Source organism: Electrona antarctica (assembly GCF_951216825.1).
Source record: "Electrona antarctica genome assembly, chromosome: 7".
In the NCBI taxonomy this organism is placed as follows: Eukaryota; Metazoa; Chordata; class Actinopteri; order Myctophiformes; family Myctophidae; genus Electrona; species Electrona antarctica.
Window position 1 is genome coordinate 25,662,668 of NC_136812.1, and position 23,423 is coordinate 25,686,090.

Genomic DNA, 23,423 nt, shown 5'->3' on the forward strand with positions numbered 1-23,423 from the left:
CGATTATTATTACATCTTGTACAGTCAAAGGTTATGCTAAGGATAACGCAAAGCCCCAGGGTCTTGTTCCCACTGTGGGTTCATTAGGACAAGGGAACATATACTGTGGTGCTGCAGGACCCACACCGCCTGCATAAAGGTGACAAGAATGAAGGGGCATTTAAGTTCACCATCTCAGTAAGCTGTGAAAGGCCGGCAGGGACCTGTCTGTCTGTTTGTTGGATACGCTCCAGTGTTTCCTCACACTACTAGCGGATGGATAGATTTTTTTTCTATACGTACTATTCTAGGCTTCAATTATTTACCAAGTGTTCCAGACTAATGGAATGGAGCGATTCAATAAGGGTAGAGTTACTGACAGACAGAGAGGCTGCTTGTGGTGGTGGTGGGGGGTGCTCCATAGGAAAGGGGTATAGTTCAAAAACATAAAAGTAGGAACAGGGTGGGCCTGACTCGCCCTTTTGTTTTCTCCCCCAGGAATGCTGAGGAGAGACGTCTGCTGTGGAAACTACCCAACCTCTCCCCGACGAACCACAGCAAAGGTCAGAGCTCTCTCTCTCTTACTTTTCATTTTCATTATTTAACAAGGGAAGTTGACTTTAGAACACATTGTTATTAACAGAAACCGCCTGAGGGAGGAGCTGCAGGGAGCGTGAGGGAGACTTGCACGTACCGTACATACACAAACAAACCCATACACCTACACCCGTACACCTGGGATCTGCCCAATCAAACCCATACACCTACACCCGTACACCTGGGATCTGCCCAATCAAACCCATACACCTACACCCGTACACCTGGGATCTGCCCAATCAAACCCATACACCTACACCCGTACACCTGGGATCTGCCCAATCAAACCCATACACCTACACCCGTACACCTGGGATCTGCCCAATCAAACCCATACACCTACACCCGTACACCTGGGATCTGCCCAATCAAACCCATACACCTACACCCGTACACCTGGGATCTGCCCAATCAAACCCATACACCTACACCCGTACACCTGGGATCTGCCCAATCAAACCCATACACCTACACCCGTACACCTGGGATCTGCCCAATCAAATCCATACACCTACACCCGTACACCTGGGATCTGCCCAATCAAACCCATACACCTACACCCGTACACCTGGGATCTGCCCAATCAAACCCATACACCTACACCCGTACACCTGGGATCTGCCCAATCAAACCGCTAGGCGTGTACCTATTGTTGGCAATTGTTTGAGGTGTTTAGTGCCTTGCTGGAGAGCACTTTGCCGAGAGTATAATTATTATGAGGACTGGAAAGTGTCCTTTGTTTCCCTGTGTGTCTGCTATGTTAGCCCCCTTTCCATGTTTCTTGGCATGCGTATGTTTCTTTCACACTTGTTTCCCTTTCCCTAAATGAGTACTGTACATGAGATGTGTGTTGATGCTCCAGTGGCGTGCCACGTCCTGCTGTTTCTCTTATAAGCTATATGAATTATCATTATCTTGAGCATCAGTATTAGCATTTGAAAGGAGAGGCAACCACTGCGTTTCTGAATTAACTGAAGACATTGGGTTCTGGCTGAAAGCTGAACACAGAAACTGTCCAGAAACATCAACACACACATGAGCATTTCTCATTATGTTGTGTTTTGAAATCCATTTACAAAAGTGATGGGTCTCACTCAGAATGATAAGAGTGAGTTAAAGGAGCGTTTGTCCTTACATTGAAGGACAAACGCTGCGTCTATCCAGCCTTCGTCAGTGTTTTGCAATCCAGACATACAGTATAATCATTTAACAATGGCAAAATACTTCCCAATTTGCTTTGACTTGATGATGAATAACTCAAAGAGCAACTCATAGTTTTACAACATCTAAACCTGACAAAAAGCTGTGCGTGTATGGGGTGAGGTACTGGGACTGGTTGGACTGTTTAGCTATGTTTGTATAGTGGCTCATCTGATTGAAATGCATGTTTTGCCAGCACCTAGGATGGTATGCACTGCTGTGCAATCTATTTTAACTATTTATATATAATAACTTATTTTCTGAAGCCACGCCGTTGGAGAGCAGAGAAAACAGTTCTTCATAGCCTGTGGTGATAAATAGTGAGTTTTAAAGAACATTGAAGAAGACTGTAGTTGGAAGACCTCTGTGGTTTATGATCCAAAGACAAAACACAGAAAGGTTACCATAACTCCTCCCTGTCCTGTCTCAAATACTGTTTTCCTGCACACGTCCTTTTGCCTTATTGCTGAGATGTCAGGAACCACAACCTCACATAAATAATGTCTTGCTAAGGCAAGTCAATAATTACATCAGTGGCACTGGAAGCCTTGTAAACAGAGGCCTGCCTGTCACTGAGGCAATATCTCTGTTCTTGACAGAGCTCTGGAAAGTGGCTGGACTTCACTGCAAAGCACTATCTATCCATTTCTAGGACATTGGCTCCTTAAATGCTCCCTTAATCAATAATAAATCGTCAATTTAAAGTGGACAATGGCTTTTTTTTTGTGCATATAAAGATTATAATAGAGAATACATATATATAGATGCATGCACGCACGTGCACACGGCCTACAACAATGTGCTTAAATTATGGATAGTAGTAATATTATCGAATTGAATATGTATGAGTAGAAACTGCATTTTGTAACCAAAGAGAGGGTGTGCGTTAGCGGGATTATTGTTGGCAGCACCTAGGCTGGTATGGTCAAGCCACCTCAAATCTCTGAATGTGAAGGGGGCTCCTATATAAGGGCTACCATAGTGTGTATCATAGGCTCAATATGTCAGTTTGTCACCTCCCCCTTCACATTCAATAGATCCCGTGATATTTTGTGGCCAGATGTAATTTTCTGGGGTCTAGTAGGACTATAGTAAATAAAAAAGAAATCGCTATAACATTTTGTGAAAAAATACATATTTATCCCCATGTTCGAATGCCCCTGCCCCCCTGTAAAACATATCTAAAATCACTAAAACGAAAGAAAGCAGCAAATGAAAACAAACATTAACACTCATCTTTTACTTTTCCTAATAACAACCTAAAACATGAACCTTGGTTGAGAAAAACTAAAGTTGTCCTTTAACACATGGAGAAGCCGCTGTTTAGATGCCTCAATTAGAGTGATTAGAAAACAACCTGCTATATGTCTTTCTATATTCCTGAACCTGATTAATTGACAAAGTACATAATCTTACAGAAGTACTGTTTGTTCACATTGACTTTGACTGGCCGAGGACCACCTTCTATCATAGCAGCTTTGTGGACTGAATTGAGCATATATGAAGTGTTGTGTGCTGTGAATGCTAAAAAATGAATATTTAAACATCTCTCTCTATGCCCGCTGGTTGTGTTAAATGTCACAGGCTCGGGGACCCTGTGTGCCAGCTGGCAGTGCCTAGAGGTACCCCGCGGCCCTCCACCCAGCCTGGCCGTTCAGTTCGTAGGTTCTGGGGCCTCCCTGTCGGGCATGGACGTGGAGCTGGTGGGGAGTCGCTACCGCATGTCCCTCATCAAGAAGAGATTTGCCACAGGTGAGATTGTAACACACTTCATCTTTCTGGGGCTGTACTACCATGCTAGTTTAGAACAGTGGCTCTCAAAGTGGCTTCCAGACAGGGTTCCTTTAGGGCAGTGTTTCTCAACCTTTTACACCCACATTTTAGCTTAATCCAATAAGACCTGTGGCTGATTCTAAAGATGCCTTTTAAATCCTAACCTATTTCTGAAAGACCTTTGTTACTATATATACATAGCTAAAATGTCACGGATGCTTTCCCGGTTTTAACAAGTTGAGCTTTTTTTTGTCCCATTTGATTTGGCGTTGGGAACCCGTTGCAACCACATGCCCTTGCTGAAGTCACGTCGACCCAATTTCATATAATTTCAATATTTCATATTTTTACATTAAACTGAACTATTAGTATATTTGATTATGTAATTATTAGCCTACTTACCAGGGAGAGAAAAAAAAGCCTGTTACAATTACAAGTAGAACCGTATATATGTATCATGGGTCAATATCATGATTAGTATGAGTGTACAAGTCCATTTAGTTCCATACCTCAATATAAAGGTTTATATGTCATACTATACTATGTTAAAAATCAAAACGCTACTTATCGAAGACTACTTTAGAGTATGCCTTTACTGTTGGCTGTGTTGTTGCTCTTCTTTGAGGGCCATAATGTTCTAAACTTATTCTAGTTGTAGATTTACTATTTCTATTTTTATTCTCCCCCTCCCTCCCTCCTCCTCTCCCCCTGACAGGGAAATACATGGCAGGCTGCTCCTTGTGAGTTGTTTTCCAGACCGTCTTGAGTCCCGAATGGATTGTCTGGGCTTCACTGAGAACCTTTGCACTTTTAGCCATCTGTGTTGGGACTGAACACTTACTGAACAGACACATGAGGAAGACTGTGGGTAGGCATCAACACAACAGGATCACCGGAAACAAGGTACCATACCCAGACTCAACCGCCCAGGCCTTGAAGGACAATGTGCACTTAAACTTCTGACGGTGTTGTGTCTGCTGTATGAGGACCAAGCCTTTTCTTGTAACCCCACCCCTCCCACCATGTTCCTTCTGTGCCGTACGTACACTCAATACCCTTCTTGGGAAGCGCACCCTATTCCCTCTTCTGGACCGTTTGGCTCATTCTGTTCTGTGTGCCTTTGTATCAAGAGACACTGGAAGAAAATATTTAATGTCACAAGTGAACAGTTTTCCTGAAACGCAACACTGGTGTGTAAGAATTAATCATCTTGAACTGAGATTCCACTGAAACTGGTATTTAATTGATGTACATATTGAAGAAATGTGTCTAGAACACCACTTGTGGACTGAATGGAGTCAAACTGTATGTGAATATAAAGTAATTGCTGTCGTTCCTGAAGGAAATTTTGTAAATCTGCCGTTTGTTCCAAATGGTGATTTTGTGACGTTGACATTTCATAAATAAAGAAGTGTGTTAGAACCAGTGGTTTACACCAATTTATTACACATTTTGACCAGGTACAAAATACAGTTGAACTATGCAGTTTGTTACAGACCATTGTCTGCCACTTAGGCTAGCTAAATTGTAGTCAAGAACAGGTTTAAAAATACGGAAAAATAAGGGTTCAGTATACTTGTAAGAACCAGATCTAATTCAATAAAAAATAATCCTCAGCCAAGTCTAAACAGCATTACAAAAACGATTACAAAGTACACATAGAAATTACTTTCCCAAAGCATTTAAAGGCAAATTACTGTGACAGGCACAAGTAAAAAAAAAAAAAAAAAGAAGCAAAAAGCCTTAAATAATGCAAGTTTAGGATTATCATAGCTACTACAAAATCATCTGGGGTAGTGGGTAAATCTGGAGGGGAAAATCACTCACCAATTATTCCAACACCAAGTTGTAGTTCAGTTATAGTTCACATAAATAGAAATTGAGTTTCTCCTCTTGTGACTTTTCCTAAGTGACTTGGGCGCTGCATTAGCACCCACAAATATAAGTATTCATAAATGACAGCTTTGAAAACAAGTTTATCACATAAATCGGTCTAATCCATTAAATTAAACATCAAAGCATTTATCCCACAATACCATGTGACTAGTACAGTGAGAGTATAGGCAAAGACCAAGTAGCTCCAAAGGCCACATAAGAACACACTTTCTACATCATATAAAGAAATATATTTATATATATGTATATTCATATAATTTAACAGTTTCTTGGTGTCACACATTGAGGCCTATGTCCAACTGTATGGCTACTATATAGCATTTCATCAATGGGCATAAGCTACAGGAGCTGAACGCATTTCCATATATCATGTAGACAGGACTAGATGTGGAAAGCACGCACAGAGAAATTCCCCAAGGATATACTGCATTCTCTCATTTATTCCAGGAGGCATGAGGTCTTGGGATCTGAGCATGTGCTGGCTCAGATGCCAACAGGAAACTATCTTTCAATAAGGGTTTTGGTTGTACTTATTTGATCTATTCTGTAGATAAATAAGACAGGCCAGAAATGAGACGGGTAGGGCTTTAACACGTACTAACTATTTAGTGGCTGTTCAGTCAGCCACTCCATTTACAGTAAAGCCTGAGTTCAACTTTGTTGTGCATGGTATCGTGCACCGAAAATAGTCGATCTACAAGCTCATAACTGCTTGCATTATGAGCTTGCAGATCCACTGTTTTTGGTGCACGACACCCGACATGCAACCAATTATAAATCAGGCTTAAGTGGCTTACTATATGTCTTGTCTGCAAATAAAGAGATGGCAGGGCAGGCCCCAAGCACATCTACAGTTCAACACATGGTCACCAAGTTAAGTCTAAAAGGTTAAATGCATTCTTAAAAATCACACTTGTGTGAAGTGGGGGCACCTTTTATCATGATTATGTATGATGATGAAGTCACCCACTTACGTCATTTGCCATCGACACAAACAAAGCCAGGCGTTGAGGGGCGCTAGTTAGCGCCCCTCAACAAAATGCTGACCAGCAATGCAATCACAGGATTGTTACCATTTGAATGAACAGTGTGGAGTTGTATTTACATGATCGTACAAAGTTAACAGTAACAGTGGCTACACTTTTTTTTTAAACTTGCCTCATGTCTTCTGAGCTGAAAAGAGCACAGCATAGAAAATCTATTGAGGTAAACAAACGTCATCTTATCAGCCAAGGATGATCGAATGTGAGTTTCCTGCCTTCTTGACTATGGCGAGGCTGTGAGGGTTGTCTGTATCATGAGGCCCTACTGACTTTACAGATCCACACACTGTAGCCGTGCTGGTGGGTTATACATTGACACGACAGGTCCTTTGGGTCAGTGGGTTGCATGAATGTGCGCTTTGTTTTTTCACTGCTAGCTGCAGCAGAGGCAACAACGAAGTGCAGGCCTACACCTAATTAGTTTTCTTTTTCTACTTTTCTTTAAAAAGGTGCTTTTGAATGTCTGAGGTTCTGAGACAATACATTCACTGCGGTAGAGGCACAGCTGAGGGATATATAGACATCTGTAGTGGTGGTTAAAGAGTTAGCATTCTAAGGCACTCAGATGACACTATGGCACAGCTAGTTAACAAAACCGAAAGAAAACTGAACCAAATACAAACACCACACACCACCACTCATACAAAGTTACACACCCAATGAAAGATACTGCACAAAAGTCATTGTTCACAGTTGCAAAACAAAAAAAAAGAATGTAAAGAAATTCAAACTGCATTACACCCCTGTTAAAAACCACAGACACATAAGCCTCCTTCTGGAGTGAGAATTACAGTCCCCCCCCCCAGCAGAGAGATCGCTTTGTTTATATACATTTTATAGCTAGGGGAGAGAGCAGGTAGGTAGGATGGGCATGACATTGCTACACACTTCTCTATGTACACTGCACACACACACACAGACACACAGGCTGTTTAAGAGCTCTGAGTATGCTGGGGCTCGCTGGACCCAAGAGCTGCAGGGAGAGGCGCTGGGCTGGTTAGGCTAGAAGCTAGAATGCCATACTGGGCTCAGATCTCCTGCAGCGAGTGGTTGATCTCGATCCTCTCTCTCTTAACGGCTGGCTCGCTGGGCCCTCGGGACACATCTGCATCGCTGCCCATGTCGCTCATGTCATCAGAGAAGGACGGATCTGGTCACACATAGGAGGGATGTGGTCAACATAAGATGCAAGCACAGCTACTACTACCATGATCTCAGTGTAGAGTAGACTGAATTTGGGCACTTAAACTAATCTGGTGAGCACAGGGGAAACATAATAGGAGAACGGGAGCAGAGACCTAGGACTTGCTTTAATACTACAATACTGTTATATTTCAACATAATTAGTGTGTAGTTTCGTATAATTCGATGTGTTTGGGCTCATTATATCTTATAGCTTACCTTTATCCATCAGCGATGGCATCATGGAACTAAGGTCACTGAACTATAGTTGACAACGGAACAGAGAAGAAGTGACATTAATGATAATTCACCAGGCGTGATTAAATGAAGCATGAAAAACACATTTTACCATCATCAAGAAATAAATATTGTGGAGTACAGAGGGAAACCATCATTCCTGTTTTATTACTATTATGTTATTGTTAGTTGAAGGATAAGCAGTTCACTGCCTATGATGTTGCTGTATCGTAACAATAAACACCTTTACCCTCCTTCAGTCATATCCTAAGGATGTTCCACAGATTGCTCGTTTACATATGATGTAAATTGCGTTTGATGTTTCATTTACGTCATATTCAACGGGAAAAAACTTGAGACGGCGGGGACATAACCATGCTGCGGATTGGGGTTTAGGAAGCCATGGGCTAAGGTTGAGGGATTTTTTTAGTGAAATTTCTGCAAACCCAGCTAACAGAGCTGTATGTCTTGGGCTAATCTCTCAATGCGATTACTGCCATAAACATGTATTGTTGTTAGTAGGAATAAACAGAAGCACAAGTGGACTAAGAAATGGGAGGAGCCAAATCCATAATTGAGGTCCAGACTAGAGGGCAGCACGTCCATAAAATTGGACCCGGTCCGAAACGGGACCGGTGATATCTGAACCGAACAGCTATGGATCCGAGAAACATTCTAATTGGCTGCACCCGCCACGGAAGCTTTGGATCCGGAGCAGAGAAGGATTTGACTGTTTGGAACCAGTCCGACCAAAACGGCACCGATCCGATATATATCCGGACCCATAGTGTGTTCTCTGCAATATTATATGCTTTAACATGACATGAGACTGCCCCCTATCAGCGACGTGCACCCCGCCGCCTGTGTGTGTGTGTGTGTGTGTGTGTGTGTGTGTGTGTGTGTGTGTGTGTGTGTGTGTGTGTGTGTGTGTGTGTGTGTGTGTGTGTGTGTGTGTGTGTGTGTGTGTGTGTGTGTGTGGAAGCGAAAGAGAGAGCGCTCTCGCTCATGTCGAGGTGCATGACGAGACCCAGCCCTCGTTGACTCCGTTCAACAGACAATATGGACAACGCTGAATGTAATAATTACAACGCATGCATGTCTATTTTTGAAACCTATTTTTAAAGTTGAAGGGTTTAATATATAATAATAAAGCTTGGATCCTCATGGTTATTTCGGGTAACTGCATTTCAGACGATCTGACCGAGACCCGCGGCAATTTGGAATGGATCCTACCTTGCCCGAGGGACAAGTCAATATTTTGGGCCCGAACCGGCTCGGTTCGGCTCTCGGGTGTTTGGTTCTGGATGGACCCGTGCTGCCCTCTAGTCCATACACAGACAGACACACAGTCTTATACGCTGTAATAACAGCAGTGTCACTTTAGCACCGTAAATCTGCCCTCCTCACCTCTCCCATGACGGCGATGGGCGTTTCCCCGGTGGCCTGGGCCACGCGGTGCTCCACTAGGTAGAACATGTACTCGTCGTAGAGCAGTCGGATGAGGTGAAAGGAGCCGAAACTGGCCGCGCTGCGCAGGGTGAGGTCCCTGATCACCATGGAGCTAAAGGGAGGACACACAGTAGGTAAAAGAAAGAGAATGATCTTATTAGCACTGTGTGAAATTAAGACGGCATCCGAAACATTCAATGCTTTGCTATAGCGTATATCTTTTCTACGTCCGAGCATAGACATGGAAACGCCCCGCCTGCCTCTGATTGGCCTACCGAGAGTTTCCTCTGAGGTGGAAGATAGTTAGCTGGATAGTCTGCCGATACGATACGAAGTACGGTATACAAGAGATTGACAGCTTAGCACGCGCGACAGTAACTTTTATTTTTGTAGAAGAGGCAAACTAATATTGTTTATGCCGTTGGCCTGTTTGTGTAAACTTGAAACATTATTGTACTGTAAAAAGGTCTCTTTTCCCTTGATCTTTATCTTTTTTAGTATAACAGTATTAGTTTACTATAATTAGATTAATACACGATAATCAACACTAACACTTTAATTTAGAACACAGCCAAATCAAATCATAGTACATACGTGTTCAATCAATTATTCAATCAAAGCAAACGGCACAAACAATATTAGTTTGCCTCTTCTACAAAAATTAAAGTTACAAGTTACTGTTGCCATTCTCTTGTACTCTTGCATCTCGGAGGACAGGCAAGACGGGCAGTGTCGGTAGGCCAATCAGAGGCAGGCGGGGCGTTACCATGTCTATGCTCGGACGTAGAAAAGATATACGCTTTGCTATTACATTATAAAGACATGGTGATAGAACTAGGTCTTTTAGGCACCCACATGTTTTAACAGCTCTGGGGGGGGGAAACCTTACCTGTAGAAAGACCATTTGAGCAGGAACTGGCGTGCGGCTTTGGGAAAACTGGGGCTTCCTTGGTGAGGCTTAAGGACCTGGGAGACGACATCATCCAACCAGGTGGCCCACTGGTCCAGTGAGCTCTGCTGCTGCAGGGTCACCTTGAAGTCCTGCTCCAAACGCTGGACAACGCTCTCGTCACACTGACACACCCACGATGCTTGCTCCTGTCATCATGAACAAATGTAAATGATCCTTGTCCTAGCACAGCATAACCACAAATACAAGCGTTGCCGATATGTCTGATATGACAAATTTACCTGGACGTTTGCAAAGTCAACGCGGTTGAGGTCCGAGAGCATCTGGTTGATCTGGGAGGTGTTCTGCAGAACTGCACGGGCCGCCTGGGCCAGGTGGTTCAAACTGGTGTAGCGACGCAGCGTCTGGGCAAATGCGCTGACTACTGCTGCCTACACCATGCACACACGCATCCACATTTACACAGAATCCAGTGATTAAAACAAAAAAATATATATTTTCAAATGTCTGGTTTCCATGAATTTATTCAATGAATTGAATAAACAAAACAAGGCTTCAGAGCGAGTGCTTTACAATTTGAAGTTTTCCTCGCCCACCTTAGTGCGGACAACCTCTTGAGGAAAGTCTGTCATGGCTGTGGTCAGCCAGCCTTCTAAACTCTTGGCAAAGTTACGGATGGCCTGAGTGAGGGTGCCTGAAAGACAAAATGCAAGTTGAATTACTAGCAGTGTTACGACAACTCAGCTGTGTTTATAATATCCAATAAACTAGGATTTAGCCATTATTTAAAATAAACTAGGATTTTTCTACATATTTTTTACAGTGTACATATGCACAAAGCACAGTTATTTGCATTTTAATTTGGTATAGTTTGTATTACTAGGATTCCTACTGGTTCTGCAAGGGGGCATAGTCACACCCAAAATGTAATTCCTGTCTTTCCAGTTATGCTCCACTTTAGTCTATCTCAGAAAGCAGAAATACTTACTGGGAACTGGGCGCAGAACATCAGGGATGAGTATCTCCACTAGGGCTTGATAAAGGATGTGATCACAACTCCTCATCCACAGTCTGACTGGTTCATATTTACACAGAGCCACCAGGTTCTCTCTGGGAATCATGCCCTCCATGTCATCATCGCTGTGTACACACACACACACACACACACACACACGTAAAAACTCTGTGAAATTCTGTTGTACAAGCTCCCATCATTTGAAGGTTCAGGAAAGAAAGAAATGTGTAAAGAAGAGAGAAAGAAATAAACAAGGATGATCAAATATGTCAAATATCCTAATATAATTCAAGTAATGTATGTGTAGTGCCTTGTGCGTATAGGGCCTTATCTTGCACGATGCTTATGTCTTAATATTCTTAGGCATTTTTGTAATACATAAAAACATGGCTGCAAGCTTGTAGATTTTGTTTTGTAGAAAATGTTTTTCAAGTATAAAAGAAATGCCAACGAAGCATAGATATACAGCATAAGGCGTAACACTAAAAGCGCAGCGTGTGTTGTGTAAAACAGAAGTGATTGAGAAGAAGAAATTAAAACTAAATGAGAAAGAGGTTGCACATCAGCAATGGTTTTCAGTGGAGTGCTAGACCCAAACTCCAGTATACATGAAAAAGTAGAATTGAAACAAAATCCCAAAATTCTTTAGTTGATGTTAGGAAGGTTTGTTTTGTGTTTGGAAAAGCTAAGCATAGGTTTTCTTTTAGTTAAGTATTTTCTGTACAGGTGCCCAACCTGAAATAATTTACCCATTTTATTTTTATATACCTCTGTACTTTGGATTTTCAACTGGTTCGTAACAGGTAGCACATCCAAAATTTCTAATAAATGGAGGCCAAAGTACTCACATTTACACTTTTTTATTGACTTTTGTATTGCCAAAAAAAGTGGAAATGTTTTTTTGGTGAAAATTATTTTATTTTTTTCACTTCCTGCTTTTTGAAAGAAATTAAAACGTATGACTCTCTCTCTCTCAATTCAAAGGGGCTTTATTGGCATGGGAAATATTCATTTACATTGCCAAAGCAAGTGTAAAAATTATAACCAATATAAGAAATCTCTGTCTTCACTGATGTTGTTTGCTCTAACCTGTTGGGGATGGTCGTGGCTCCGTCACTAGATGGCGCCGTTGAATACCAGAAGCTCTGCCACAGCTTCTCAATGTAGTGGAACTGGAGGTTCATCACAACATCCAAAGTAGCCTGTGGGAGAGCGGCAACAGAGGGAAGGAGGGGGAAGAGGTAGCAAGGGAGGGAAGAGAGGAGGGAAACGAGAAGGGGGAGGGGAGGGGAGGACAAAACACACAGAGCTGAGCCATGGCAACCAGACACACAACAAAGTTTCTGCAGGCAGGCTCTCTCTCCCTCACCCTTTCTTTTAGTCCCAGCCCTCCTGGTTGGACAATGAGCCAGCTAAATGCTGCCCCTTGCACATTAATCACATTTAGAAAGGCTGCGTTTAGGCTTTATCAAGAGTTTTATTTGAAGTCAATGTCACTCACTACCCCCCACCCCCTACCAGTTGTCTCCATTAGACAGATTCATTTTACAGAGTTGTGTCAGGACCTTTCTCTCAAAACATCTATTGACAAGCCAATCTAAACTAGCATGTGACTTCCTGTATAAGCCTTTTGATTTAAAAAGCTGGACATGTTGCACATAGTGCAACAATGCAACAATACACACGAAGGCACAGTAAAGATCAACCAATGGTTTGCTCCAGACACAGCTATATTCAAGAAAGAGCTATAAAGAGCCAGACAGTTAAGAGTAATGTGAGGAGCAACAGTTATTGAGCCATTCATATGAACGGAAGAAGTGTCAGCTCTCCGCCTCTTCAGTCAGAAGTGAAACTCCAGTGTAGTGTGTTTTGTTGCTACAGTGCGTGGTCTATCGACTATGATTCACACCATGCCCAGAGATTCTGCCTCTCACTGGCAGGACAAATGCTTTGCCCCTGGATCTTGTTACACAGCAGTGTAGGCTTTCCTTCAATCACATGATATGTTTTTGCTTCCTCTCTGGCCGTCGCCATGGTAACCTTGTTTACCGTTGCCCCCGGCAACAGCTCAAACACCAAACTCCAAAACAAAAAGGAGAATTCCCCAGTCCCTTCCAAACAAGCGCGTTTACCTCCCGAGTTTTTGCTGCGCAGGAAAAACAGCATGTCTTGATGAATTGTGAAATGTCTAGGAGACAACACACACGCAGCAGACAGACAGTGAGAGACCTGTGTCAGAGATTCCTGAACCACCCTCCTGTCTCACACGTAATGTGGTCATCAGCATTAAATGGCAAAGAGATTGTGGACCGCATCCATGTTCAACATTAATGAATGTGTGATGGACGTCCATCTGTGTCTCTAGCTAATGCACTGCCTGTTTACATCAGTCTTACAGACTTTTACATGACAGCCTACATAAAAATATGAAAGTCGAAATATTGACTTGCATTATACCTTGTCCAACTTGTTACCTTTATTTGCGCTGTAATTTAATTGATGCCAGTAAAAGCCCTTGTGTGCCAAGTTAACGGGTCGCTGTTACTCACAATAGAAAATAAAACAAGACACACACACACACACACACACACAAACATTAAGCTCGCCATGGACGGCACAGGGCGCTGTGAGAGTGACAGAAATGCACTGGCAGACAAAGGCAGGCAGCCCGTGTGCCCGTCCACAGACAAGGCTGCACAAAGGCCCACGGGGAGGCTGCCACAAAGACACCAAGATGTCCACACAGCGCGCTGAAAGGTTAATTGGCATGTCTTGAAAGCCGCGCCGAGATGAAAGGACGGCTGGAACAAAAGGAGCGTGGTGTGGCTGGACAAGGGGAGGGCAGGGATAATATGATAAAGCCAGTGCTTTCACAGCTTTAATCACGGTCTCACCTCCCCCCCACTCTGCACCCTCACTCCTGTCAGGATGGAAAGGCCCTCCTTTAACTATTCAATATAGTTTCTCTCATCCTAGTTTTGTTTAATGCCAGTACAAAGTGACCCTTCTGTCCATTGACTTATATTCTGGTAAGGAGGCCTTTTTTTGCCATGCCCTTCCTCCCTAAATCATATCATTCTACAGCTTATCTCCTCAGCCAATGCTGTACTTTCTGCTGGGGGAAAAAAACCTACACAATGCTCCCTTAATGCTGGAAGAACCCCGACTTCTCAGTGCTCCCTCAATGCTGTAATAGTTGCTCTATTCCCCTTCCTCTCTCTCTCAATGTCAGAGAAACACTCAGTAGTGTTTTCTTGCAGCTTATGTCCTTCCCAGATGCACATTTCTACAGCAGCAAAGTCAGAGCTCAGCACAGAGTAGGCCATGTTGGAGCACCCTTCCTTTTTGCAGGATAGTCCGACTCTGTGCAGGATAGTCCGACCACTGAGCCAAAGAAGGGAAATCTGTATTGTTATCCAATGTAACTTTTGGAATGCACATCCCATTCCAATCGGTGCTGGTGCAGAGGAATCACCAAGATCTGTTGTTCCGTCTCTCTCCGTTCCTGAGATATGTCCAATTATGTAATTTTGGCCTCGACCTTGATGGTGACCTTGACATTTGAGTCACAAAATGTAATGATCCCTTTTAATGATCCCTTTTGATCCCTTTTCCAAGATGACCAATCCATCATCTTCATGAAAATCTGTCCATCCGTCCTCGATGATGATCAGGAGACCTTTGACCTTTTCAACCAAAACAATCAATGCCATTCCCACCAGCTTTAATTAAAATCACACTTGTGTGAGCCTCACTCCTTTAAACAAAGACAAGACAAACATAGACTTGGCTACCACATACGGGTGTAACGAAATATCAATATGAATTAAAAAAATCTAAGTATATCGATATGTAAACAGCAAATAACATATCGTTTGACTTTGTATCGGATCGTTTTGCAATGGAAATAATAAATTGTATAAATACTAAGTACTTGTGCATTGTATTTAGCAATTTTAAGAAGAAAAAAGAAAAAGATGGGTTTAATTACTTTTCCATTCCATATAGCTACACTATTGGTTGGTCTATTGATACATGTGTGTATTCTCTGTGTTCATGTCAAGGCGTGGGTTTGTGTGTTTGTTGTGTTCAATGTCCATGTATTTTCCAGAGAATCACTGTGTTTACTAATTCATATTCATAATAATTAAATCTTTCCCTTAAAAACCTGCACTATCCACAAGTTTCACACATATTTAATGTATTTGGGAAATAGTTTCGACTGTATCGATTAAAAATCATTGAATCGTATCGTCATAATGAACCAATATTGTCCATGTATCGCCAACCATGTATCGTGATACGTATCGTATCGCTCCTACTAACACATTTCACGTTTAGTGCTCTAAACAACGGCCCGCGTTCGGAATGGTTGAGAAATTACAGAGTTACCGTGTGGGGGTCCCTGGGGGGTCCCCGGAACATCCAGACCCCCAGGAACGCGCCCAGTGGGCCAGGCCGGTTCCGGCGAGCCGCCCCGCGTCCAAAACAGTTGAGAAATGACAGCGTTACCGTGTGGGGGTCCCTGTACTGTACAGTCACACCCGAAATCACGTAATGGATGCTAAAAACTCAGCTTCCCATCATGCAGCTGTGCACAGTGTGAGGCTCAACAGTGCCACATGGCTGCTAAAACCTCAGCTTCCCATCATGCACCTGTGCACAGTGTGAAGCTCAACAGCACCCCCAACAGCACTTTGCCTGTTGGTACTCTAAACAGACATACATACTGTACATACACATAGGGACACATTGCTGGGCAATGAAATGCTGCACCCTATGGTTGCACCACTGAAAAGTTTCAGAAAACTTAGTTCAGTATTTAGAAGGCTCAGTCCTAAATGGGTTAAAGTGCTATGAACAAACATTAAAAGTCCATAGACTTTGCTGCCACCTGACGTCACCTTCAGTGCTCTAAACAAACATTAAAAGTCCATAGACTTGGCTGCCATACAATGACATTTCCGAAAGCGAGACGTGCCCCTCAAAGATCTGCTCATCCGTTCAGTTCTTAATCACCTCTTCCCACCAAGTTTCATGAAAGTATAAAATCAGACCAGTCTGAAGCGAGTGGTGCAACAGCACCCCCTATTGGTACTCTAAACATAGTCACATTTGGTACTCTAAACATAGTCCCATAGGGACAAAGCTGTTCCTTGGAGTGGTTGGTAGCAGTGGTGTGTGGTCTTACCTCACAATGCTCCCTGTAGAGTGTCTGCAGCTTCTTGATGTCATGGATGCTGATGCGCTCAGGTAGCGGCTGGCTGCCCAGGTCAAGGGAGGGAAATGGTGGCAGGGTATGGGACACATCTGAATAAAACAACAATAAGGACAATGACATGTGTCACTCAAATTCCTCAACGCACGCACGCACGCACGCACGCACGCACGCACGCACGCACGCACGCACGCACGCACGCACGCACGCACGCACGCACGCACGCACGCACGCACGCACGCACGCACGCACGCACGCACGCACGCACGCACGCACGCACGCACGCACGCACGCACGCACGCACGCACGCACGCACGCACGCACGCACGCACGCACGCACGCACGCACGCACGCACGCACGCACGCACGCACGCACGCACGCACGCACGCACGCACGCACGCACGCACGCACGCACGCACGCACGCACGCACGCACGCACGCACACACACACACACACACACACACACACACACACACACACACACACACACACACACACACACACACACACACACACACACACACACACACACACACACACACACACACACACACACACACACACACACACACACACACACACACACACACACACACACACACACACACACACACACACACACACACACACACACACACACACACACACACGAAATGACAAGTTCGAGAGATGTACACCCCCCCCTTTCCATACCTATATACTGCTGGTGGTGCTGACTCTGAGCCGCTACTGACTGCTCTGGGGTGTTGGTGGTGTGCTGAGAGCCGCCAGATAGGTGATCCGACATGCAATCCACCTTATGCATGGGCTTGAACCTGTGGGGGCAGGAGAGGAGACAATTATGATGGCTTTGGACTGCATGGAGCCTAGTGGACGACTGAGGGGGTGGGAGATCAAGGAGGAGAAGGAGTGGAGGGAACGATGACATTAATGGAGACATAGAGGTGAGAGAAGTGCAGAAAATAAAGGGCAGGAGGAAAAGAAGTGCAAGAGAAGGAAGGATGCGGCATGACCACCAGAAAGGTAGCGTGGTGATACAAAGGTTCTTGTCAAAGACGAGATTCCACGTGACATTGACCTCGGATTCTGAGGTTGCAAAAGTGAGTTAAAATGTGTAGATTGAATGTAGAATGCCGTACACACACACACACACACACACACACACACACACACACACACACACACACACACACACACACACACACACACACACACACACACACACACACACACACACACACACACACACACACACACACACACACACACACACACACACACACACACACACACACACACACACACACACACACACACAGAGCATCAAAAGGAAAGTCGATCAAAGCTTATGTCATGCCAGATGTGAGAGAGAAATGAAAAGGGAGGGAAAGGAGGTGGGGTCGACAGTAGGCAGAGATGGCTGACCTCTGCTTCTGGTGGATAGGCTGCTGCCTCATGGCCATGTACTGAGTGTCCTCCTGCAGCTGGCTCAGAGGCGAGTCAGGCTTCACCCGAATGCCATAGTAGTGGTACTTCGAGTTGCCTCTGATGGACAGCAATACAGAGGAAAGCTTGTCATCAGTATAATCACTATCATTTACCCCCCCCTCCCCCAAAACCCCAATGCCTATGAGCATCATCACACTCATCATCATATAATGGTTACAAGATTACAGTAATCGGCATGCTTTAGTCATCATCATCGACATATGTCCTGCTGCAGCACTCTCCTACCTGGTGCCAAGGCGTCGGGTCTTGAGGCCCATGAAAACAGATCGGATGAGCTTGCCAAAGGAGGCTGCATTGACTGGGTCCAGCTTCTGCTCCTGGCAGTGGCGCAGGTAGTGGTAATACAAGGAGCACCTGGGCAGACTCACACCCTCCGCCGTCTCATAGTTATCCAGCAACCACTGCAGCTGAGAACACAAACGCACGCGCACACATCAGTCAGTCCTAATGGATCGACTCTGCCCTCTGATCACCATCTGGCCAGTGATGAAGATGAGAAGTGTCTTATTATCACATCAAAAAGGCAGATAAGGCACGTACACCGCATGCACACACCCTCACACCTGTTAAATAAGGGAGAGACCACTCTTTCTGTGTCTATGCCTACTGTCTCGACTTCTTGGTCGTGGGAGTGAATGAGTGCCTGACTTGGGAACGGATCATTGTGCAAAGGCGCATCATTAGGGAGCTAATAATACTGTCTGGTTACAAATCAGGCTACAGAGAGGCACAATGAATGCGCAATGTTCAGTAAATTAGTGATTCCTCAATAATGAATGTTTAAAAAGAGATTTAACATAATTGTATACAGTGCCGTCAGACTGGTTACTAGAGGGTGGATAGAATTTGAGGGGACACCCGCCTAGAATGGAGGAAAAGTTCCTACTTCCTAACCAGTCTATTTGTGAGTTAGAATAATGGCTGAGGTCTCGATTAAGTACAGTTGAGTTGTATTGAATCTCATTTCCATTTCAGTTATTATGGGCTGATTTGTCCCTCAACTAGAAGATTCACACTATAACCGCTAAATAATTGAGTGACAAGATGTATTTTGTATATGAACTTTGACAGACGAGGGCTGTGTGTCAGACCACAGCAATCACACAGCCATCACCATGGCAGGGCAATTGCACAGGACAATCTTGAATAAACCTGTTTGGCTGAAGTGCGTGCAGAGTATTGGACAGGCTGCAGCAGCTACGAGTCACATTCTTGCGCAGCAAGTGATAGCAAATGCAAGTTTAGAGTCAGGAAGAGAACTAATTGGGAGAAAGGTTCTGCATGCCGATGAAACAATGAAGGGTACAAGCAGCTAGCAGTAGGCAATGTGTTCAACTTTAGCCCAAGTAGAGCACATTGCCCAAGGTGCAGCCAAGGCTTTTGTTTTGTTCTCCTTTCCGAGGAGAGTTCCTGGTTGACTTACATGGCTGTTGAGCAGGGTGCTTTTGTGAGATGCAATCCCTTCAGACTTTTGGAGGTTTTCAATCGCCATTTCAAGCTAAAGAAAAGAAAAAAATGACCATGCAAAAAAAAGACGAAGGGGGGGGGGGGGGGTGAAAAAAGAAGAAGGGGTGGTGGTAAGAGTGAGAGAGGGGGTGGATAAGGAGGGGGTACACAGGGAAAACAAAAAAAAACAGAAAGGAAATAAGACTGTTAGCAGGCAGCCAGATCTTTGCATTTCCATTAAAATCAGTCAGTGTTGCGGCCAAATTCATTATTGGCAGACAAAAGCATGCAAATAGAGAGACTCGTAGGGTTAAGCTGCCGACTGACGAAGACTGTCCCTGTCAGACACTCATAGACGTATACAAATAAGAATCACAAACAGGTCCACAAGTTATGTCAAGACCTCAGAGAATGGGATGATATACAGGACCACAAGTCATGTCAAGCCCTCAGAGAATGGGATGATATTCACCTTTTCCCACACGCAATATTTTACCACGCAAGAGCTAGAGGATTATTTGAAATGCAGTGGACATTTGTACAGAGGAGTAACCAAAACAGAAAGAGGATCAGGGAAATAAAAACATATGTCCAAATAATTCTTAGCTTTTCTTTCCACTAGGTAGGCTATTTTCAATGAATATACCAGATCGACTTTTAGTGGTATGGAGGTCTGAAAATAATAGAGAATTAGGTTGGCAGGCATTGGGAATGACAAAACCAGGGACTTTCTTTTTAGATTAAGAAAAAAGTAGACGAAAGAAAAGATGTGTGGTATAGCAGCCAAACTAGAACCTTGGGGGGGAAAAAAAGAATCAGGCAATATTCCAAGCCTTAAGAAGGCTCCCCAGGGCTCATGGCCAAATGGTAATGAGCCCCAGGGGTTGCTTTGTTTCACAGTGGCGCTCAAGTGCCTGTGAAAACCTCTGAAACAAGGCAGAGCTGAATTATTTAAGCCAGTGCCCTGGTTCTCTAGCCTCTACAGGGCTTCTCTCTGCTCTCCACAGCAGCACATGGAAGCCACAAATTCAGGTTACTTTCTAGCTCGCTCGTCTCCCATCTTGCTCCAATGTCACCGCTGCTCGGGCATTGGTGACAATTAACGCAGTGTGTGCGTCACACAGACCATATGGCACGGAGGACGTTAGCTATGCAGGGTGGCTTGTGTTTGTTAGCGGACTTAGCGCAACTAATGATTTATGACACTTGACACACAGATGACTGTCAGAAGAATGCAGAAATACATTTATTTACTTTGTGTGTACGCTAAATCCTCCGTACTTCTATAATTACGCGCAAGCAGAGCGCACAACCACTGCGATCGGCTGGGTATGTATGTATGTATGTATGTATGTATGTATGTATGTGTCCTCAACAGCCAATAAGGGGCAACCAATCTTGGTGACGTAACTAGGTACGTTTCAACTTTCAAGGTTGGTATAAGGTCAATAATGGGTCTAAAGGATTAAGTACAGCAGTTGTATTAGACATTAGTAGTTAATAGCACTCAAAGTAGAGAGGATTTACAGAGGATTTAGACCAGCAGTTGTACCAGGCAGTAGACACTAGACACTACCGGACACTGTACTTCAAAGTAGCTTATATAGGGACTCAGAGCAGCAGTCGTACCCAGACAGCAGGGAGCTCTAGGACTCAGAGCAGCAGTCGTACCCAGACAGACAGCAGAGAGCCCTAGGACTCCAAGCAGCAGTTGTACCCAGACAGAGAACTCTATAGGGACTCAACACAGCAGTCGTACCCAGACAGCAGAGAGCTCTATAGGGACTCAGAGCAGCAGTCGTTGCGGTGATGCCAGTGGTGAGCGTACCTACCTCATGGCGTGCTCTGCTTACGCACAAGTAGGCCATACAAGTATGGCCTACTTGTGTGTGAGGCACAAGTTGGCGTTTCTAGTGAGTCCTCTATTAGTCTCTTTTTTCCCTCTACACAAATCCCTTGCCAAAAAATGACATGCTATCTCACATGTGTTGCAATACACGTGAGCTTGTAGATCTATTTTTTCTGAATGTTCAGATAGGAGATGCCCAGAATAGGAACACTAGGGTTCATATGGTTAACCCATTTTGGGCAGGAACACCTTTTGGTGTTAGCATTATGTTATGCTTTAGCTATTGAAAAATAGCAGATCTACAAGCAGATCTACGAGCTTGTAGGTCTGCTATTTTTTTTAAATCGAAGAACGACTGACAGGATGTAGAACACATTTTTTGAATCTGATCTCAGGTCAAAATGGGTTAATAATATAATTCAGGCACTGACCACAGACGGCTTCTCTTTGTCTGTGGTGCTCTTTTTTCCCCCCTCTATGAACACCATTCAGCTGGAGCAGGCCTCGGTAAAGCCATTCCACAATGAATCCCCAACCGAAGTGCACTCAAACTCAAAGACACTCAAGGGATGGGTGTTTGCTACCCACCATGGCAGAGGAGGAGCGCGCGGAATGCGAGGTGTGGAGGCGGCTGCTGTCTGCACCCCCACCATGGATCAGGTAGGCACCACCGCTGCTGGAGATGATCTGGCTGCCTCCCATGTCCATGGTGATGCCCACCATGCTGTGAGGGGGGGCTCCACTGCTGGCAGAGGAGACCACCGTGGTGACCTGCGACCCGGCCTGCGAGTCAAAGTAGGCACCACCCTGTCCGTAAAGCTGGGCCTCCGGGTTGTAGCAGTAGGCTGTACGGCTAAAGAGAAACAGGAATGAGATATGGGACAAATACAGGCCAGGGATTCTCACTTCTTTATGGATTTTTTTTTTCTCATCACAATGCACACAGATGAGATCTTGAGCCTTCAAATACATTTGGAATTTGCATTCAATGGCATCATCGTATTATGCTGGTAGAGAGGTTTAAATAAACATTTAGAGAGGATTTTCACTTTAGAAGGAATCATACAGCTGATGATGAAAAAAACAGCCAAAGTTTGAAAACTGCAGGAATGATTATTGATATAAGGCCAAAGGTGTGGCCAGTCAAGACTGTTTTTTCACATACTCTCCCTGGAGACCAGAGCAGAACCTCTGCCCCAAATCTTTCACAGCGCCACTAGGAGGTATATATATTACTCCTACAGATTTGGTCCAAACATCATGCACATATTATTATACATCAATAGTCATGTGATCAAGACAGATCTGTACGATTTTTCATATTCCATCCTGATCCTCCATCCTCCCAAAGTTAGCAGGAGTGGTCCATTTGAACAAAATGCTGTGAAATTGGCCTCATGGTCTACAAAAGGCCGATTCACGTTTTTAACTATAACTGGACTGTGTGAAACTTTGCACCCTAGAGGCCAAGGAAAAGCCTCAGACCATCCTGATTGGCTAAGTCTTCCAAAGTTTACAGGAGTGCAAAATGCCTAAAAAAAAGTCTAGTTTGAAATAAATTAGATCGATTGAATCGATTAATCGACTTGAATAAACAGCATCTCCAAAGTTGAGAGCAAGGGCCTTTTATTTCAAGACCCAGAGCCAACAAGAAATGTTATGGGTCTTAATTGTCTGAAAGTACACGTGACGTCGTGACGCGACCACAGTAAACATGCACTCTTAATTGCAATGTGGTGCATGTTATATATTAATGCTCGACAAGCGTTTAAACTGTATCACAGACCACAAAAGAAGAAGAAAATCACACAGCATTCAATTAGCTCTAAAAGCACGTTCATCAGTATCACAGCATATCAGCTGGATGTGGTATGGTGAAGAGTGAGGCCAGGCCACCCACTTCTTTCATCTGCCTGTTCATACAGAACTCAAGTGGAATCTTAATGGACCCTGCAGCAAATTGAACACAATTGTGTGTGTGTGTGTGTGTGTGTGTGTGTGCGTGCGTGCGTGCGTGCGTTAAGAAATCATTAAAAAATAAAAATAACCCCACTATGATTCTCCAAAGGTTGTAGTGAAAACAGGTCCGCATGGAACAAGAGATGATATTCCTGATCT

At 44.1% G+C, this 23,423-nt stretch overlaps 2 protein-coding genes across 8 annotated transcripts in view; one reads left to right on the plus strand and one right to left on the minus strand.

The window, feature by feature from the left end:
- The window catches only part of fcho1 (FCH and mu domain containing endocytic adaptor 1), a 55,272-nt gene extending 48,097 nt beyond the window's left edge, over positions 1-7,175 (plus strand). Inside the window, exons 25-27 of the mRNA XM_079506344.1 lie at positions 478-542; positions 3,361-3,528; positions 4,265-7,175. Coding sequence (XP_079362470.1) covers positions 478-542; positions 3,361-3,528; positions 4,265-4,293 — 262 coding nt within the window. The 3' untranslated portion in view covers positions 4,294-7,175. The remainder of the gene's footprint in view (positions 1-477; positions 543-3,360; positions 3,529-4,264) is intronic.
- The window catches only part of rfx2 (regulatory factor X, 2 (influences HLA class II expression)), a 47,593-nt gene continuing 29,135 nt past the window's right edge, over positions 4,966-23,423 (minus strand). For 4 of the 7 annotated variants that reach the window (XM_079506349.1, XM_079506350.1, XM_079506352.1 and 1 more), the window contains 14 exons: positions 21,894-22,158; positions 19,434-19,508; positions 18,236-18,417; positions 17,927-18,046; positions 17,195-17,316; positions 16,473-16,591; positions 12,371-12,483; positions 11,255-11,406; positions 10,863-10,960; positions 10,548-10,697; positions 10,246-10,454; positions 9,315-9,468; positions 7,890-7,932; positions 4,966-7,638 (listed from right to left, as the gene is read on the minus strand). In XM_079506349.1, the coding sequence (XP_079362475.1) occupies positions 7,517-7,638; positions 7,890-7,932; positions 9,315-9,468; positions 10,246-10,454; positions 10,548-10,697; positions 10,863-10,960; positions 11,255-11,406; positions 12,371-12,483; positions 16,473-16,591; positions 17,195-17,316; positions 17,927-18,046; positions 18,236-18,417; positions 19,434-19,508; positions 21,894-22,158 (1,924 nt within the window). In that variant the 3' untranslated portion in view covers positions 4,966-7,516. The remainder of the gene's footprint in view (positions 7,639-7,889; positions 7,933-9,314; positions 9,469-10,245; positions 10,455-10,547; positions 10,698-10,862; positions 10,961-11,254; positions 11,407-12,370; positions 12,484-16,472; positions 16,592-17,194; positions 17,317-17,926; positions 18,047-18,235; positions 18,418-19,433; positions 19,509-21,893; positions 22,159-23,423) is intronic. The other 3 variants (XM_079506353.1, XM_079506351.1, XM_079506354.1) reach the window with 2 other exon arrangements.